This window comes from Oncorhynchus masou, chromosome 5, assembly GCF_036934945.1.
Source record: "Oncorhynchus masou masou isolate Uvic2021 chromosome 5, UVic_Omas_1.1, whole genome shotgun sequence".
Taxonomy (NCBI): Eukaryota; Metazoa; Chordata; class Actinopteri; order Salmoniformes; family Salmonidae; genus Oncorhynchus; species Oncorhynchus masou.
In genome coordinates this window covers 92,637,639-92,656,881 of record NC_088216.1, presented here as the reverse complement: position 1 = coordinate 92,656,881, position 19,243 = coordinate 92,637,639, and the positions used below count along the sequence as shown (strand labels likewise).

Here is a 19,243-nt window from a genome sequence, read left to right as displayed (position 1 = left end):
CGCGAGACGACCGTTAGATCAGACGACTAGTTTCTGCGCATGAGCTTATCGAGTCAACGTCGCCATGACATCGCCTACACGTGTGAATGGGGCTTTCTATTGGAGAAGCAGTTTTAGCCTATCTTCATACGGTACCGTCTTTGGTGCACCCGCTTTCAACTTGTGAAAAACATATAGCAAACGTTTTGGAAGAGGTGTTCAAAGACTGAAGTAACTACTTTAGCTAGATAATCAATATATATGGTAAGTAATAAACGTACTTCATTTATTTAGTCAGAGATAAGTAATAATTTAAGAAGTTAATGTAGCTATCAATCTTGCTTTTAGCTAGCTGGCTAACTTTAGCTGCTAGCACTAGAAGCTAGCTTGTTATCACAAATGTTTAAAAAAAAATGTTCCTCGACTAACTAGCTAATTGTTTGAGTTAATTTCCCATGGACCAGGTGATGCTACTGATTTTCATAGCTGTAAGAAACGCACAACTAACTTTTAACTTAGGGTAAATCCATCACCTTTTGACAGCATCTCTTTTGATTCAAACAACTTTCCATACATGTTTGCCCATGGGAGATGTGGTCAGAACGTTACCTTTTGGACCTGGTTGCCAAAACATTCAGAAGATATAGGTGCTCAAAGTTGACCCTTATTGCATGCATTTACATTTGAGCCATTTAGCAGACGTTCTTACCCAGAGCGAATTAAAGGAGCAATTAGGGTAAAGTGCCTTGCTCAAGGGCACATCAACAGATTTGACACTTAGACTGCTCGAGGGATTCCAGCTAGTCAAAAAGTTAAGATATAAAGTGGGGTTGTTTTGAAATAGATATTGCCTCTCCCTAAATAGCAGGAATTAGAGTGAACAGTCAACTTGCCAGTTCTTGATTATGGTGACACCATTTACCAGATTGCAGCAGCTACAACTCTTAAACCTTTAAATGCTGTCTACGATTCCGCCATTTGTTTTATCACTGTTGGCAGGTTTAATACTCACCACTGCATCCTGTATCAACAGGTTGGCCGGTCCTCATTGAAGTCCTGTAGATCAATTAATTATTCCATTTTTTTTTCAAACGCCGACCGCACAAGCTTCCAACTTCCCTCACTCTGTTGCTAACATATAAAATGTTAGATGAGATGCCATACCCACTAGCATGATTGGTTAACTCTTGAGGTCCCTCTGGTCTCTTCCAATTGAGGAAAATCCTCCTTTAGCTTATTTGCTCCAAATTGTTGGAATAACCTACAAAATTCATTGCATCTTGTTCCCTTAGTCCCCCTAGTGCAGTTTAGGACTTGTGAGGTTGTGCCTTGTTATTTTTATTCTTGTTTTAATTGTGATCTCAATTGTTCTTCATGTTGTGACAATGTTTGTACATCAGTACACCATTGGGAATGAGACCCTGGTCTCAGTTGGGCTACCCTGAATACATACACGTTAATAATAAATCAAATAAATTGAAGAGTTGTCTACTTGTCTGGGGTAAATGGGGGGGGGGGGGTTTGGACAACCAGAATATACATTTCAGATGTTCGAATGGACAAGTAAGAAAATCACTATCAAACTATTACTCCGATCAGAATTGGATCAGGCAGTGGCGCTGCCGCAGCACACAGCGGGGCAGTGCATCGTTTACTTTCTGAGTAAATTGCCTATATTCCTATTTGCTATAGCCCATTTCAATGCATGTTATATTTACACAAAGCAAGGGAACAATGTGGACAGAGCTAGTCTCACCAGAGCGGTGCAAAATATCCGGTCAGAAAATGTTGTTTCTCTCGAATGTTGGATGATTTAGGTTATTTTTCTAGCGGACACTCCAGTGTCTGTCTGATTGTTGTATCAGTCCATATATTTCACCTGGCCTATTAAACCACTCAGTGGGTATGACCTGGTCTATTAAACCACTCAGTGGGTATGACCTGGTCTATTAAACCACTCAGTGGGTATGACCTGGTCTATTAAACCACTCAGTGGGTATGACCTGGTCTATTAAACCACTCAGTGGGTATGACCTGGTCTATTAAACCACTCAGTGGGTATGACCTGGTCTATTAAACCACTCAGTGGATATGGTCTATTAAACCACTCAGTGGGTATGACCTGGTCTATTAAACCACTCAGTGGATATGACCTGGTCTATTAAACCACTCAGTGGATATGACCTGGTCTATTAAACCACTCAGTGGATATGACCTGGTCTATTAAACCACTCAGTGGATATGACCTGGTCTATTAAACCCCTCAGTGGATATGACCTGGTCTATTAAACCCCTCAGTGGATATGACCTGGTTTAATAAGTGAAGTGAAATTGAACAAACAATACAAAAATGGGAAAATGTAATGAGTCAAAACAAAACTGAGGCTACAGCGGAGGAAAGCTGAGGAAAGAAACACATAGCTGGCCGTGGCCTATTTCCAGATTATTCTAGCAATATGCAACCAACTACAACACATAGTAGCCTAGGCCTAAGAGAGGAGGAAAACATGGGATCAGATTATAGTCATTCAGTTCTGAGGACAGTAGAGTTGCTCTGCAGCCCATGATGACCATTCAACCATCACAAGACGAACAGCCAGCGAGGCTCCTTGACTGTCACCTGCTCTATCTGCATGCTGCTACCACAGATCAGACCTAGACTACTACACATCTCTATAGTACCAGATAGACCAAGACTACTACACATCTCTATAGTACCAGATAGGCCTAGACTACTACACATCTCTATAGTACCAGATAGACCTGGACTACTACACATCTCTATAGTACCACAGATCAGACCCAGACTACTACACATCTCTATAGTACCAGACAGACCTGGACTACTACACATCTCTATAGTACCAGATAGACCTAGACTACTACACATCTCTATAGTACCAGATAGACCTGGACTACTACACATCTCTGTAGTACCAGATAGGCCTAGACTACTACACATCTCTATAGTACCACAGATCAGACCCAGACTACTACACATCTCTATAGTACCAGACAGACCTGGACTACTACACATCTCTATAGTACCAGATAGACCTAGACTACTACACATCTCTTTAGTACCACAGATACACCAAGACTACAGCAGTATTTTTTTATGGTACATTTTCTTTTATAGCTGGCCGCTAGGGGGCGTTAACATTGTCTATGGCGGTGGTCACCAACCAAGCGCAGACAATTATTTCAGATCCCTCCTATGTACTTTACTAGTTTTCAGTCACCCGTTTGGCCAATGGTGTTATGGACTCTTTTTCGCACAAGTTAAAAACCCTGTTATCGTTTGTTTTGGCATTTAAGTGCAAAAATGAACTCTCTGAGCACTTCTATAATGGGCAAATATGTATGGAAAGTTTTGTTCAAATAGAAAGGGGTGCTGTCAAAGTGATTGGATTCAAATGGATTGACCATTTGTTGTTTTCTTTCTAATAGGCTCGTAATGCAGAGAAGGCCATGTAAGTATATGCTTGCCTTATATTGTGATTATATTGAGCCATAGGCCCACTGTCATAAATTAATGTGAGAGAATACTGATGCTATTTCTGTTTATAGTCCACGTGGTGTCTCTGTCATGTAGCCACTGAACATCTCTAACTGATAGTGTTTTCTATTCACGCCGGCTGTCGATTTATCAGCTGGTTACAGGCTCATTTTCAGCCAAGCTACGTTTTCCATTTCATATTAACTAGGCTACTTTTCTTTTAAAGTTTCAATTCGCTAGTCTGTCGAGTCCTTTCCTGCTAGAATGAACAATATGCATCTCCAGGTGATCTATTGATAGGACAGTCAGTCACAAAGCCAGCGATAATGGAATAACAGCAGAGAGGAAGAGGCGTCGCAACAGGTTTCACTCGCCAAAATCTGTCCAAAATAAGCCCTATGCATTTCTATGGACTTAATTTGGTCTCCTGCCTTCCCGCCTTTGGGACAACAACTCCCATTGTAAGGGTGGAGAAGTGAGCATCTCATTATATACACATCTCTAGTTGCAGTTGAATTTCTTTACACCAAGGAGGAAGAGAGAGCATGATGCTCGTGAATTTGCATGTCCCATATAATGTAAGTGGTAATGATGAGTCAATCCCCTTAGACTAATTATTGTTTTCTGACACACTCATTTTATTTTGTGTGTTTCACATAGCCAGCCACTCGAAGTCGTGGCGACAGTAGGCTATTTCCTGTGCGTTGATTGACAGCAATTAGGGATCGACCAATTAATCGGAATGGCCGATTTCAAGTTTTCATAACAATCGGTAATCGGCATTTTTGGACACCGATCATGTCGATTACATTGCACTCCACGAGGTGACTGCATGGCAGGCTGACTACTTGTTATGTGACTGCAGCAAGGAGCCAAGGAAAGGTGCTAGCTAGCATTTAACGTATCTTATAAAAAAAACAATCAATCTTAACATAATCACTAGTTAACGGTTAATGATATGGTCGATGATATTACTAGGTTAACTAGCTTGTCCTGCGTTGCATATAATCGATGCGGTGCCTGTTAATTTACCATTGAATCATAGCCTACTTCGCCAAACGGTTATTTCACAAGCGCATTCGCTAAAAAAGAAGTCGTTGCACCAATGTGTACCTAACCATAAACATCAACGCCTTTCTTAAAATCAATACACAAGTATATATTTTTAAATCTGCATATTTAGTTAATATTGCCTGTTAACATGAATTTCTTTTAACTAGGGAAATTGTGTCACTTCTCTTACGTTCTGTGCAACAGAGTCAGGCTATATGCAGCAGTTTGGGCCGCCTGGCTCGTTGTGAACTGTGTGAAGACCAACTTCGTCGAACGGGGGATGACTTAACAAAAGCGCATTTGCGAAAAAAGCACAATCGTTGCACGAATGTACCTAACCATAAACATCAATGCCTTTCTTAAAATCAATACACCGAAGTATATTTTTAAACCTGCATATTTAGTTAAAAGGTTACCAGGCAATATTAAAGTATGGAAATTGTGTCACTTCTCTTGCGTTCATTGCATGCAGAGTCAGGGTATATGCAACAGTTTGGGCCGCCTGGCTCGTTGCAAACTAATTTACCAGAATTTTACGTAATTATGACATAACATTGAAGGTTGTGCAATGTAACAGCAATAATTAGACTTATGGATGCCGCCCGTTAGATAAAATACGGAACGGTTCCGTAGTTCACTGAAAAAGTAAACGTTTTGTTTTCGAAATAATAGGTCATGGTAAAATTCGGAAACTAAGGCTTGTATTTCTGTGTGTTATTATGTTATAATTAAGTCTATGATTTGATAGAGCAATCTGACTGAGCGGTGAGCATACAAGTATCTAAGTATCTGACTGAGCGGTGGTAGGCAGAAGCAGGCGCGTAAGCATTCATTCAAACAGCACTTACGTGCGTTTGCCAGCAGCTCTTCGCTGTGCTTCAAGCATTGAGCTGTTTATGACTTCAAGCCTATCAACTCCCGAGATTAGGCTGGTGTAACAGATGTGAAATGGCTAGCTAGTTAGCGGGGTGCGTGCTGATAGCTTTTCAATCGGTGACGTCACTCGCTCTGAGACCTTGAAGTAGTTGTTCCCCTTGTTCTGCATGGGCCACGGCTTTTGTGGAGAGATGGGTAACAATGCTTCGAGGGTGGCTGTTGTCGATGTGTTCCTGGTTCGAGCCCAGGTAGGAGCGAGGAGAGGGACGGAAGCTATGCTGTTACACTGGCAATACTAAAGTGCCGATAAGAACATCCAATAGTCAAAGGTATATGAAATACAAAATGATATAGAGAGAAATAGTCCTATAATTCCTATAATAACTACAACCTAAAACTTGTTACCTGGGAATATTAAAGACTCATGTTAAAAGGAACCACCAGTTTTCATATGTTCTCATGTTCTGAGCAAGGAACTTAAACGTTAGCTTTTCTACATGGCACATATTGCTCTTTTACTTTGTTTTTGCATTATTTAAACCAAATTGAACATGTTTCATTATTTATTTGAGGCTAAATTGATTTTATTGATGTATTATATTAAGTTAAAATAAGTGTTCATTCCGTATTGTTCTAATTGTCATTACAAAGAAAGAAAATAAAATGGCCTGTTTTAATTGGTATCGGCATTGACCTCTAAACTTAACAGCAAGTGCTGACTAGTTTATATAGAAGGTGTTAAACTGACTGAATAAAGTCTCTATGGGGCGGTAGGTAGCCTAGTGGTTGGAGCGCTGAGCCAGTAACCGAAAGGTTGCTAGATCAAATCCCCGAGCCGACAAGGTTAAAAATCTGTCGTTCTGCCCCTGAACAAGGCAGTTGACCCACTGTTCCTGGGTGTCTGTTCCTAGGCTGTCATTGTAATTAAGAATGTGTTCTTATTAACTGACTTGCCTAGTTAAAAATAAATAAATAAAATACCCCTTTGCCATTCTTAAATCATGCCATGTGGTTGTACAGTGCATTCGGGAAGTATTCAGACCCTTTGACTTTTTCCACATTTTGTTACATTACAGCCTTATTCTAAAATTTTGCAAAACTATTACAAATAAAAAAACAGATACCTTATGGAAATAAGTATTCAGACCCTTTGCTATGAGAAATTGAAATTATGCTCCGGTGCATTCTGTTTCCATTGATCATCCTTGATGTTTACACAACTTGATTGGAGTCACCTGTGGTAAATTCAGTTGATTGGACATGATTTGGAAAGACACACACTTGTCTATATAATGTCCCACAGTTGACAGCGCATGTCAGAGCAAAAACCAAGCCATGAGGTCAAAGGAATTGTCTGTAGAGCTCCGAGACAGGATTGTGTCGAGGCAGATCCTGGGAAGGGTACCAAAACATTTCTGCAGCATTAAAGGTCCCCAAGAACACAGTGGCCTCCATCATTCTGAAATGGAAGAAGTTTCAAACCACCAAGACTCTTCCTAGAGCTGGCCGCACGGCCAAACTAAGCAATTGGGGGGAGAAGGGCCTTACTCAGGGAGGTGACCAAGAACCCTATGGCCACTGACAGAGCTCCAGAGTTCCTCTGTGGAGATGGGAGAACCTTCCAGAAGGACAACCATCTCTGCAGCACTCTACCAATCAGGCCTTTATGGTAGAGTGGCCAGAGGGAAGCCACTCCTCAGTAAAAGGCACCTAAAGGACTCTGACCATGAGAAACAAGGGTATCTTGTCTTATGCATAGTCACTGTACCTCTACCTACATGTACATATTACCTCGACTGACCGGTACCCCCTGTATTTTCTTAACTGCATTGTTGGTTAAGGGCTTGTAAGTAAGAATTTCACTGTAAGGTCTACTTACACCTGTTGTTTTCAGCGCATGTGACAAATACAATTTTAATTTGATGAAACTAAGATTGAACTCTTCGGCCTGAAATGCCAGGTGTCACGTCTGGAGGAGACCTGGCACCATCCCTACGGTGAAGCATGGTGGTGGCAGCATCATGCTGTGGGGATGTTTTTCAGCGGCAGGGACTGGGAGACCAGTCAGGGATGAGGCAAAGGTGAACGGAGCAAAGTACAGAGAGATCCTTGATGAACACCTGCTCCAGAGCACTCAGGACCTCAGACTGGGACGAAGGTTCACCTTCCAACAGGACAACGACCCTAAGCACAGAGCCAAGACAACGCAGGATGGTCTTCGGGACAAGTCTCTGAATGTCCTTGAGTGGCCCAGCCAGAGCCCGGACTTGAACCCGATCGAACATCTCTAGAGAGACCTAAAAATTGCTTTGCAGCAACGCTCCCCATCCAACCTGACAGAGCTTGAGGATCTGCAGAGAAGAATGAGAGAAACTCCCCAAATACAGGTGTGCCAACCTTGTATGGTTATACCCACGAAGACTCGAGGCTGTAATCGCTGCCAAATGTGCTTCAACAAAATACTGAGTACAAGGGTCTGAATACTTATGTCATATCAGTTTTTTTATATATACATTTGCCCAAATTTCTAAAAACCTGTTTTTTCAATCAAATCAAGATGTATTTGTCACATGTGCCGAATGCAAGTGTAGAGCTTACTGTGAAATGCTTACTTACAAGCCCTTAACCAACAGTGCAGTTCAAGAAGAGTTAAGAAAATATTTACAAAAAAATAAAGTAACATAATGAGGCTCTGTATACAGGGGGTACCGGTACCGAGTCAGTTTGCTGGGGTACAGGTCAATGTAAATAGTCCGTTGGCCATTTGATTAATTGTTCAGCAATCTTATGGCTTGGGGGTAGAAGCTGTTAAGGAGCCTTTTGGTCCTAGACTTGGCACTTTGGAACAGCTTGCCGTGCGGTAGCGGAGAACATTCTATGACTTGGGTGACTGGAGTCTCTGACAATTTTATGGGCCTTCCTCTGACACCGCCTACTCTATAGGTCCTGGTTGGCTGGAAGCTTGTCCCCAGTGATGTACTGGGCCATTCGCACTACCCTCTGTAGCGCCTTAAGGTCAGATGCCGAGCAGTTGCCATACTAGGCAATGATGCTCTCGGTGGTGCAGCTGTAAAATGTTTTGAGCATCTGGGGACCCATGCCAAATCTTTTCAGTCTCCTGAGGGGGAAAAAGTGTTGTCGTGCGCTCTTCATAACTGTCTTGTTGTGTTTGGACCAAGATAGTTCGTTGGTGACGTGGACGCCAAGGAAACTCTCAACCCGCTCCACTACAGCCTGTTCAGCCCGCCTTTTCCTGTAGTCCACGGTCAACTCCTTTGTCTTGCTCACATTGAGGGAGAGGTTTTTGTCCTGGCACCACACTGCCAGTTCTCTGACCACCTCACTATTGGCTCTCATCATTGTCTGTGATCAGGCCTACCACTGTTGTCGTCAGCAAACTTAATGATGGTGTTGAGTCGTGTTTGGCCACGCAGTCGTGGGTGAACAGGGAGTACAGGAGGGGACTAAAGTTCACACTCCTGAGGGGCCCCAGTCTTAAGGATCAGCGTGGCAGACGTGTTGTTACCTACCCTTACCACCTGGGGGCGGCTTGTCAGGAAGTCCAGGATCCAGTTGCAGAGGGAGGTGTTTAGTCCCAGAGTCCTTAGCTTAGTGATGAACTTCGTGGGCACTCTGGTGTTGAGCTGTAGTCAATGAACAGCATTCTCACATAGGTGTTCCCTTTGTCCAGGTGGGAAAGGGCAGTACGGATTTTTGGATCTGTTGGGGCGGTATGCGATCTGGAGTGGGTTTAGGGTGTCCGGGAGGATTCTGTTAATGTGAGCCATAATCATTTAGGCAGTTTACCTTCGCCTCCTTGGGCACAGGGACTATGCTGGTCTACTTGAAACATGTAGGTATGACAGACTCGGTCAGGGAGGTTGAACATGTCAGTGAAGACACTTGCCAGACGATACATGCATGCTTTGAGTTCTAACCCTAACCCACGTCCTGGTAATCCAAGGATTTTGCTTTGTCGTTATGGGGTGTGTGTCTGTTGGTTAATGGGGCAAAAAAAAATTAACAGTTTTAGAAGAAGGCTGTAACAAAATGTGGGAAAAGTAAAGGGGGTTGAATACTTAACGAATCGCATCGGGATAAGTAAACCAAATAATTCCTAGGTTTCCTTTCCTAGGATATTGGGGCTTGCCAGACAATGATGGTAAAGTGCGAGACTCTCGTTAGTCAGTGTAGCCCACCGAATCACATCAGTGAGAGAGCTGTTCATTTGGCTCCCTCATTTTCATAGGATACTGGTGGACTTTTTGGTGAACATCTGCAGATAAATTATGAAAATATTCTATGAAGATGGTGAATCATCACTGTTGGTAGTGGAGAGCCTCATTCTGGTCCAAATATGATCGTTAGGGCCCTCACAGAATCCACACATTAAAACAGAATGAAACCATTTTCAGAAATGTATTGACCTTAGTAGGGAATCAACTGAATGTATTGGAACACTTATTAATTTTCCCAAATTTATCATAAGACATGAACCGAATGCTTCAGTGATTCGTATTTCCCGCAAATTTCTGAATTGGCAACCAGAATGCCCCTGCGTTTATGTTGCCGTTAGTGATGATGCTAATGAAAACAGTCTTCTGGGAGAGGGAAAGGTTTTCACAAAAACCTGCAAAGTAGCCTATGTTTACCTGGCAGAATGATATCATGAAGATTTTCATCAACCAGTGGGTGTTTGTTTGGCGAACTCTACCATCACTCGTGAACTACAAAAACACAGCTAAACGGCCTCTTGCTTGGTGCTCACTTGAATTAAAGGATAACTAAAACCACAAATACATTTCTCAGATTTTCCCAGACCGAAAAAAGTGGTCTCCTCATGTGGTTTAAGCATTGTTGTGGACTTAACATTCCATTTAGTAGTATATTTATATAATTCATAATTTGAAAAACAAACATCTTTGTGGCAATTCATATTTTGCTGTAAAACTGTAAAGAATATTTTAATTGCAAGAGAAGACAATTTAAATGTTCAAGGTTTACTGTTCTCTTACTTAGACCTAGACCATATCCAGAACAACTAGCAACTTTCAGTTATTTCAATTGTGAAGTCAATTGTGATGTCTTTCTACACAATACCACCAATCAGAGAGGTAAATTCAATTAAGTATTCAGTTTCTCTGTGTATTTCAGATTGAACCAATGCATTTGGGTGCACCAGATTTTTTTAAAATTGTTTTTATTTTACCTTTATTTAACTAGGCAAGTCAGTTAAGAACAAATTCTTATTTTCAATGACTACCTAGGAACAGTGGGTTAACTGCCTGTTCAGGGGCAAAATTACAGATTTGTACCTTGTCCGCTCGGGGGTTTGAACTTGCAACCTTCCGATTACTAGTCTAACGCTCTAACCACTAGGCTACCTGCACCCCTGAAGAAAGAGGTTGCCCGCCCACCCCAGATGTGAACCCAAAGTGGCCAAGTCCCCCGGGCCGGGGGCGCCTGGCTGGATACTCTATGTACTGGTCATGAATGTGTTATTTATCAGTATGTATTTGTATTAACTTGTGAAATACACCTCGTCTCCCCAGGACGGCCTTGGCCCGGTTCAGAAATGCTCAGCTGGAGGAGGGCAAAGTCAGGGTGAGGAAGATGATGATGAGGTCCTAATGTCCTTTAGGGGAATGATTACAAATTTTAGATTTCTTGTCCCAGAGTTCACTAAACACCATAATGTCATGTCGTCGTGGCTCTTGTGCTGTTATCCTGACATGTTTGTTGACTGTTCCAGGAGAGGAGACCGTTCCTGGCCTCAGAATGTACTGAGCTGCCTAAAGCAGAGAAGTGGAGACGACAGATTATCAGTGAGATCTCCAAGAAAGTTGCTCAGATTCAAAATGGTGAGTTGTACTACATGTGACATTGAACCGTTAATAAATGTTTATGAATGAAGAGCATAACCTCATCCATGTGTTTGCCTGTTATTCTCTGATAGCTGGTCTGGGAGAGTTTAAGATCCGGGACCTGAACGATGAGATCAATAAGCTGCTGAGAGAGAAAGGTCACTGGGAGGTCAGGATCAAAGAGCTGGGAGGACCTGACTACGGGGTAATAGAGTTGGGAGATTTCAACCTTTATCCTATGGTGGTTATGTGCCCCCCCTCCGTCCAGGATGGAACTGTTTCTTTTATATCACCTTCCATTAAAAGGATCACATACACATACATTCTTACATCATCACATTTAAACCAGTCAGTCCATCATGTTACATTCACTAACAACACAGAGGACATTAATACATTCACTAACAACTTGTTTTTCAACCACTCCACAGATTTCTTGTTAACAAACTACAGTTTTGGCAAGTCAGTTAGGACATCTACTTTGTGCATGACACAAGTTATTTTTCACTATCACAATTCCGGTGGGTCAGAAGTTAACATATACTAAGTTGACTGTGCCTTTAAACAGCTTGGAAAATTCCAGAAAATGATGTCATGGCTTATAAGCTTCTGATAGGCTAATTGACATCATTTGAGTCAATTGGAGGTGGACCTGTGGATGTATTTCAAGGCCTACCTTCAAACTCAGTGCATCTTTGCTTGACATCATGGGAAAATCCAAAGAAATCAGCCAAGACCTCAGAAGAAAAAACAATTGTAGACCTCCACAAGTCTGGTTCAACCTTGGGAGCAATTTCCAAACGCCTGAAGGTACCACGTTCATCTGTACAAACAATAGTACGCAAGTATAAACACCATCGGACCACGCAGCCGTCATACCGTTCAGGAAGGAGACGCGTTCTGTCTCCTAGAGATGAATGTACTTTGGTGCGAAATGTGCAAATCGATCCCAGAACAACAGCAAAGGACCTTGTGAAGATGCTGTAGAAAACAGGTACAAAGTATTTATACCCACAGTAAAACTAGTCCTATCTCGATTTAACCTGGAAGGCCGCTCAGCAAGGAAGAAGCCACTGCTCCAAAACCGCCATAAAAAGCCAGACTACAGTTTGCACCTGCACATGGGGACAAAGGTTGTACTTTTTGGAGAAACTTCCTCTGGTTTGATGAAACAAAACTATATATTTTTGGCCATAATGACAATCGTTATGTTTGGAGGAAAACGGGGGATGCTTGCAAGCCGAAGAACACCATCCCAACCTTGAAGCAGCATCATGTTGCGGGGGTGCTTTGCTGCAGAAGGGACTGGTGCACTTTAAAAAAATAGATGGCATCATGAGGTAGGAAAAATATGTGGATATATTGAAGCAACATCTCAAGACATCAGTCAGGAAGTTAAAGCTTGGTCGCAAATAGATCTTCTAAATGGACAATGAACCCAAGCATACTTCCAAAAGTTGTGGAAAAATGGCTTAAGTATAACAAAGTCAAGGTGTGGCCATCACAAAACCCTGACCTCAATCCTATAGAAAATTTGTGGGCAGAACTGAAAAAGCCTGTGCGAGCAAGGATGCCAAAATTCACCCAATTTATTTTGGGAAGCATGTGGAAGGCTACTCAAAACGTTTGAGGCAAGTTAAACAATTTAAAGGCAATACTACCAAATACTAATTGAGTGCATGTAATCTTCTGACCCACTGGGAATATTTTACCTTTATTTAACTAGGCAAGTCAGTTAAGAACAAATTCTTATTTTCAATGATGGCCTGGGAACAGTGGGTTAACTGCCTGTTCAGGGGCAGAACGACAGATTTGTACCTTGTCAGTTCGGGGGTTTGAACTCGCAACCTTCTGGTTACTAGTCCAACGCTCCAACCACTAGGCTACCCTGCTGCCCCTCAATCCAAGCAGCAGGCAACGGGAGTAGGTTTCACACACTAGTGGGAGAAGTTTTTGTCGTGAAGCTGAGTAGGACAAGTCGTGTTCAACCTTACCAAACAGGTGTGTGGTGGAGCAGATAAGTTCAAAGTGAAAAGCTGAACGAAACATATGAAGACAACCAAGACCCGGGTAAAATGGCAAAATTCCAAAGCCAAATCAAACAGCTAGTCAAGTCATTACCTGATCACTGATGTAATGTTAATGAGATATTAAGTGACTCTCAGTCTTGTCCTGAACAAACACTGTACTATCTTTATGTTCTCTTGTATCTATCTTCCAGAGAGTGGGACCAAAGATGCTGGACCATGAAGGGAAGGAGGTCCCAGGAAACAGAGGATATAAATACTTTGGAGCAGCTAAAGACCTGCCTGGAGTCAGAGAGCTGTTTGAGAAAGAACGTAGGTTTACTGGCAATTGATACTCCAAGGATGATATCCAGTTTAAGTTAATACCATGTTTTATACCACTATGGAATGTGTACTGATCACCCCCCCCAGCCATCCCTCCCCCCAGGAAGAGCAGAGCGGAGCTGATGAAGGACATCGATGCTGAGTACTACGGATACAGAGATGAGGATGATGGGGCGCTGGTCCCTCTGGAGCAAGAGTACGAAAAAGAAGGTAGTCCCCTGTTCTGTAACACCCCTCTGCAGTAGATGAATATCGTCCCTGCTGGGTGACACCTAGCCTTCCCCTCTGTCGTCCCAGGTTGTAACATTAGCCTTCCCCTCTGTTGTCCCAGGTTGTAACATTAGCCTTCCCCTCTGTTGTCCCAGGTTGTAACATTAGCCTTCCCCTCTGTTGTCCCAGGTTGTAACATTAGCCTTCCCCTCTGTTGTCCCAGGTTGTAACATTAGCCTTCCCCTCTGTTGTCCCAGGTTGTAACATTAGCCTTCCCCTCTGTTGTCCCAGGTTGTAACATTAGCCTTCCCCTCTGTTGTCCCAGGTTGTAACATTAGCCTTTCCCTCTGCTGTCCCAGATTGTGACATTAGGCTATCCCTCTTGTCCCGGTGGAGAGGGAGACTGTCTGTGTAGGAGCTCTATCCAGCTGTATCCTGCTGTGGTCTTGTGACCTGATAGTAATCGGTGATGTGATGGTGCTTAGAGACATTGTGTTCCCTATTAGAGTAAATGTCTAATATTATAGTCTTAAAAAAGGAGCACAGGACCACTAAACGCCTCATGAGACCTTTAGCCTCAACTAGAGGATGCTGGCCTCTAGCCTCAACTCGAGGAGGCTGGTCCTCAACTCGAGGAGGCTGGTCCTCAACTCGAGGGGGCTGGTCCTCAACTCGAGGGGGCTGGTCCTCAACTCGAGGAGGCTGGTCCTCAACTCGAGGAGGCTGGTCCTCAACTCGAGGAGGCTGGTCCTCAACTCGAGGAGGCTGGTCCTCAACTCGAGGAGGCTGGTCCTCAACTCGAGGAGGCTGGTCCTCAACTCGAGGAGGCTGGTCCTCAACTCGAGGAGGCTGGCCTCTAGCTTCAACTCAAATCTCTCATTCACTCTCCATGTCTCCTGCTTTCTGTTTCATTATGATATTCTGGAACAAAGCAGTATTGTTGGTGCACAATACTTAGCCCAATGCACAATTCTTAGCTCAATACAGCCCAATGCACAATTCTTAGCTCAATAAGGGGCGGCAGGGCCAGTAACTGAAGGGTTGCTAGATCAAATCCCGAGCTGACAAAGTTAAACATCTGTCGTTCTGCCCCTGAACAGGCAGTTAACCCACTGTTCCTAGGCTGTCATTGTAAATAAGAATTTGTTCTTAACTGATTTGCCTAGTTAACATTTACATTTAAGTCATTTGGCAGACGCTCTTATCCAGAGCGACTTACAAATTGGTGAATTCACCTTATGACATCCAGTGGAACAGCCACTTTACAATAGTGCATCTAAATCATTTAAGGGGGGGGGGGGTGAGAAGGATTACTTTATCCTATCCTAGGTATTCCTTAAAGAGGTGGGGTTTAGTTAAATAAAGGTTTAAAAAAACAAAACACAAAAAAACAATACTTAATCCGATACAACCCAATACACAATTAACACACTTGAACCTAATACTACACAATACTTAACCCAATACTACACAATACTTAGGCCAATCAAATCACATTTTATTTGTCACATGCAGTGAAATGCTTACTTACAAGCCCTTAACCAACAATGCAGTTAACAAAATACCTTTTTTTTTTAAGTAAGAAAAATAATGACAAAAAAATTAAAGTGCAGCAGTAAATAATAGCAGGCTATATACAGATGGTAATTTGTACATCTAGGTAGAATTATTAAAGTGACTATGCATAGATAACAGAGTAGCAACGTAGAGAGGGGGTTGGGGGCAATGCATATGGTCTGGGTCGCCATTTCATTAGCTTTTTCATGAGTCTTATAGCTTGGGGGTAGAAGCTGTTTATAAGCCTCTTGGACCTTGACTTAGTGCTCTGGTACCGCTTGCCATGCGGTACCAGAGAACAGTCTATGACTAAGGGAGGCTGGAGTCTTTGACAATTTTTAGGGCCTGCCTCTCACATCTCTTGGTATAGAGGTGCTGGATGACAGGCAGCTTGGCCCCGATGATGTAAAGGGCCGTACGCACTACCCTCTGTCGTGCCATGCGGTCAGAGGCCGAGCAGTTGCCGTACCAGGCAGTGATGCAACCAGTCAGGATGCTCTCGATGTTGCAGCTGTAAACCCTTTTGAGAATCTGAGGACCCATGCCAAATCTTTTCAGTCTCCTGAGGGGGAATAGGTTTGCCGTGCCCTTTTCACGACTGTCTTGGTGTGCTTGGACCATGTTCGTTTGTTGAGGTGGACGCTCTCAACCTGCTCCACTACAGCCCCGTCGATGAGAATGGGGGCGTGCTCGGTCCTCTTTTTCTTGTAGGCACAATCATCTCCTTTGTCTTGGTTACGTTGAGGGATAGGTTGTTATTCTGGCACCACCCGACCAGGTCTCTGACCTCCTCCCTATAGCCGGTCTCGTCGGTGATCAGGCCTACCACTGTTGTATCTTCTGCAAACTTAATGATGGTTTTGGAGTTGTGCCTGGCCATGCAGTTGTGGGTGAACAGGGAGTACAGGAGGGGACTGAGCACGCACCCCTGAGGGCTCCTGTGTTGAGGATCAGCGTGGCGGATGTATTGTTACCTACCCTTATCATCTGGGGGTGGCCCGTCAGGAAGTCCAGGATCCAGTTGCTTAGGGAGGTGTTTAGTCCCAGGATCCTTACTTTAGTGATGAGCTTTGAGGGTACTATGGTGTTGAATGCTGAGCTGTAGTCAATGTATAGCATTCTCACGTAAGTGTTCCCTTTGACCAGTTGGGAAAGGGCAGTGTGGAGTGCAATAGCGATTGCATCATCTGTGGATCTGTTTGGGAGGTATGCAAATTGGAGTGGGTCTAGGGTTTCTGGGATAATGGCATTGATGTGAGCCATGACCAGCCTTTCAAAGCACTTCATGGCTACAGATGTGAGTGCTACTGGTCGCTAGTCATTTAGGCAAGTTACCTTAGTGTTCTTGGGCACAGGGACTATGGTGGTCTGCTTGAAACATGTTGGTATTGCAGACTCCGTCAGGGAGGGGTTGAAATTGTGTTCAAAACAAGTTACAAACAAAATAGCATGGTTGGTTAAGAGCCAATAAGACTGCAGCCATCCCCTCCGGCGCCATCTTCACTAGTCCAATACAACCCAATACATAACCCAATACTACACAATACTTAGCCCAAAACAACCCAATATTTAACCCAATACACAATACTCTGCACAATATAACCCAACCCATGTTGTATCACAACCGTCCGTGATTGGGAGTCCCATAGCCGGCGCACAATTGGCCCAGTGTAGTCCGGGTTTGGCCAGTGTAGGCCGTCATTGTAAATAAGAATTTGTTCTTAACTGACTTGCCTAGTTAAATACAAAATAACCCAATACACAATAGTTAACTCAATACACTATAGTTAACTCTATACACTACACATAACCCAATACAACTCTACTTAACCCAATACAAAATACTTAACCCAATATCCTATACATAACCCAATACAACTCTATACTTAACCCTAACCCAATACACATGGTCGCCTCAAGAAACGTGTGTGTGTGTGTGTGTGTGTCAGTGATATTGAAGGCAGTGGAGAAATGGAAAACGGAGAGAGAAGCGCGTCTTGCAGGAGGAAGAGAGGAGGTTGAGGAAGAGGAGGAACATATGTATGCTGTAAAGGAGGATGAGGTGAATATCAGTCAAAACATACGGACTCTGGTCCCATTTACTGGCCATTTAAAGTCAAAAGGTATTCCCATGTGTGGCCTACTTGTAAGCATAACATTTATCTGTCTGTCAGCATTCAGATGATAACCTAACGTTTTGATCTGTCTCTCAGCATTCAGATGACGAGACTAGAGAACAGATGGAAGGAGAGGATGGAACTCTCACGTCCTTTATCGCTCACGTCCCTGTGCCGTCTCAGAAAGAGGTGCCTGCATTCACACACAGATCTCTAGACTGTAGAAAGTCATGTTCCAACTAGTCTGAGTGTGGCTCAGTATATTAATACTAATCTATTAGTATGTAAATCTCTGTTTCCAGATTGGGGATGGTTAGGGCTAGTTTAATGATATGTCTTTGATCCTCTTCAGATTGAGTAGGGTTAAGTTAAAAACATGCACAGGAACTTAGTAGTCGACAAAGTATTTTTTAAACGCTTTGGGCTGGATTTGTTCATGTGTAATTCATACATGCATAATCTATGAGCAGACTTACTGTTTTACCTCAATTAGGAATGAAATCCTTAGTTTGAAGGTGACTGTTTTCTGGAAACTGCAGCACCATTTTTCCCTATGGGCCAGCACCCTAGCAGTTCGAATTCTAGCCAATGAGCTTCTGCCCCTCGCCATTTGAGTGACAGCTAGCAAGAGGCACATCATACACACACAGCAGAGCGATGACGTACACTGTTTTCTGGGACGTGAACGCTACTTTCAGAACTACTGGCTAAGAGCCTCTTGAATAAACCTTTGTTTCTAGATTGAGGAGGCGTTGGTGAGAAGGAAGAAGATGGAGCTCCTTCAGAAGTACGCCAGTGAGACCCTGATGGCCCAAAGTGAGGAGGCCAAGACACTACTGGGGCTGTAGTGGAGAGATGGAGATCTAGGACTGAATAGGCTGTAGTGGAGAGAGGAAGGAGAGATCTATCTATAGGTCTAGGGTTGAAGGACTGTATTAATGTTGGGATGAGGTGTCATGGCCTGCTTTTCCCAGACTATATAACCAGCTCCTTCTTATTCTTAGTGCAAGTACTAAACTAATCAGAGATTTGGCTGTAGCAGGAACAGACCTGGGACCAGGTTAGTCATGTGAATGGGATAATGTCTTGTTTGGTCTGTTGGAGGTACAGAACCACATTGTGTTATATCATGATGTAATGTTACAAGCCTTGTAAATAAATAACTTTTTTTTTACAATTTTACATTTTCCGAAGTAAACTCTATTTTCATCTGAATAAATATTGTCCATCATTCCTTTCCACTACTGGTAGTGTTGATTCTAGCATTCCCATTATTGACCAGTTGAATGTTTCTGCTTTAGTCCCTCATGCCTCCCATCACCCTGTACTGACCTGTAAACAGATTGGAGGAGACTAGGTCATGTGACAGTAAGACCATAGGAACTAGTGTCTCACTCCCCAGCAGGACTTAAATATACACTGAGTGGACAACATGCTCTTTCCATGACATAGACTGACCAGGTGATTCCTTATTGATGTCACTTGCTAAATCCACTTCAATCAGTGTAAATGAAGGAGGAGACAGGTTAAAGAAGGATTTCTAAACCTTGAATCAATTGAGACATGGATTGTGTATGTGTGCCATTCAAAAGATTGAAGTTCCTTTGAAAGGGGTATGGTAGTAGGTGCCAGGCGCACCGGTTTGTGTCAAGAACTGCAATGCTGCTTTTTCACGCTCAACAGTTTTCCGTGTGTATCAAGAATGGTCAACCACCCAAAGGACATCCAGCCAACTTG

At 43.1% G+C, this 19,243-nt stretch overlaps 1 protein-coding gene across 1 annotated transcript; it reads left to right on the top strand.

Moving 5' to 3' along the window:
• Positions 1–105: 105 nt before the first annotated feature.
• Positions 106–18,685, top strand: isy1 (ISY1 splicing factor homolog). Its single transcript, XM_064967079.1, has 10 exons — positions 106–243; positions 3,430–3,452; positions 10,960–11,011; positions 11,160–11,268; positions 11,364–11,476; positions 13,493–13,610; positions 13,710–13,832; positions 17,339–17,451; positions 17,603–17,695; positions 18,247–18,685. Exons 1-10 carry the CDS (start codon positions 241–243, stop codon positions 18,352–18,354), a joined length of 855 nt encoding a protein of 284 aa, XP_064823151.1. The 5' UTR covers positions 106–240; the 3' UTR covers positions 18,355–18,685.
• The last annotated feature ends 558 nt before the right edge of the window (positions 18,686–19,243 follow it).

Coding starts and splice junctions, on each gene's coding strand:
- isy1 (XM_064967079.1), top strand. Junction 11,269..11,363: donor AGTTGCTCAGATTCAAAATG/GTGAGTTGTACT, acceptor ATTCTCTGATAG/CTGGTCTGGGAGAGTTTAAG. Junction 13,611..13,709: donor AGAGCTGTTTGAGAAAGAAC/GTAGGTTTACTG, acceptor CACCCCCCCCAG/CCATCCCTCCCCCCAGGAAG.